Here is a 1,287-nt window from a genome sequence, read left to right as displayed (position 1 = left end):
AAGAGCGGGGCTTCGGGGTTCAGAGACTGAGGTCTAAGTCCCAGAACAAAGAGAATTTCAGGCCAGCTTCCTCTGCTGAGCCCACAGTGCAGAAACTGGAAAACCTGAGATTCGGGGACAAAGCTGAGCCTCGGCTACTAAGGTGGGACTTAACCTTCTCCCCGCCACAGAAATCTTTACCTGTTGCACTAGAATCTGAAGAGGACAGTGGGGATGCGCTCAAATCCAGTACGGTAAGTAGGAGAAATGGTGTGTGGAAACCTGGTGGGGAAGCCTGGTGTGATTGTGGGGATGGAAGTTTGAAAAACCTGAATTATCATCTGGTTGTACCTTGAATCCTCCCTTCTCCCATCCTGCTGCACGTTGGTGTGGGAGTTTCACTGCAGACTGTCATGGCAGGAACAGTAAGATTTTCACTGGAGGATGTGCATGAGGGTCACTGAGGCTCAGTACTGGTCCTGCCCTTGGGACACAAGAAGCCCATGCAGCTCCAGGCTGCAGGAGGAGTGACTGGAGAGGTGTTGGGTAGAAAGGGCCTTAAGAGTGCTGGTGGCAGCAGCTCAGTGTGAGCCAACAGTGTGCACAGGTGGCCAAGGAGGCCAATGGCATCTTGGCCTGTATCCAGCACAGTGTGGCAGCAGGACTAGGGCAGTGATCATCCCCCTGTGCTTGGCAATGGGGAGGTCACACCTCAGTGCTGTGCTCAGCTTTGGGCACTCACTGCAAAAAGGTCATTGAGGCACATGAGTGAGTCCAGCCAAGGGCAGCAAGGGCAGGAAAGGGCTAGAGCACATGGGGAAGGGCTGAAGGAGTTGGGGTTGGTTGGCCTGAAGAAGAGTCTCAGGTGACCTCATGGCTCTCTACAACTCTGACAGGGGTTGAAGAGAGGTGAGGAATGGTCTCTCCTGCAGTTGCTGCAGGGACAGTACTAGAGGGAATGGCCTTGAGCTGAGACAGGGAAGAGTCAGAAGAGATGTTAGGAGAAATGTTTTCCATATTAGGGTGTTGAGGCACTGGAATATTGCCCAGGGATATGGTGGAGTCACCATCCCTGGAGGTGTTTTAGAGGTGCTGGAGGATATGGTTTAAGGTTTGGAGGTTACAGCAGTGACAGGTCAATGGTTGGACTTGATGATCTTAGAGGTCTCCTCCAACCTCGATGATCCTATGATTCTATGTGAACAGCAAGTTTGGGTTTGTTTTGCAGCTCAGGGCCACCAAGAAAATCCGTTCATGCTGGGGATGTGGAGAAGCTGCAGGAGTAGGCAAAGGGTTGGTGATATTTCC

The 1,287-nt window shown here is 52.2% G+C and overlaps 1 protein-coding gene across 1 annotated transcript in view; it reads left to right on the top strand.

The window, feature by feature from the left end:
* Nucleotides 1-1,287, top strand: part of JPH3 (junctophilin 3) — a 56,858-nt gene that overhangs the window by 44,868 nt on the left and 10,703 nt on the right. Inside the window, 1 exon segment of the mRNA XM_009069975.1 lies at nt 1-233. This exon segment is cut by the window's left edge and continues 681 nt beyond it. Within this exon segment, the coding sequence (XP_009068223.1) occupies nt 1-233 (233 nt within the window).

Source organism: Acanthisitta chloris, unplaced genomic scaffold (assembly GCF_000695815.1).
Source record: "Acanthisitta chloris isolate BGI_N310 unplaced genomic scaffold, ASM69581v1 scaffold3212, whole genome shotgun sequence".
Lineage (NCBI taxonomy): Eukaryota > Metazoa > Chordata > Aves > Passeriformes > Acanthisittidae > Acanthisitta > Acanthisitta chloris.
Note: the sequence above shows the minus strand (reverse complement) of the source record. Positions and strands in the feature narration are given on the sequence as shown.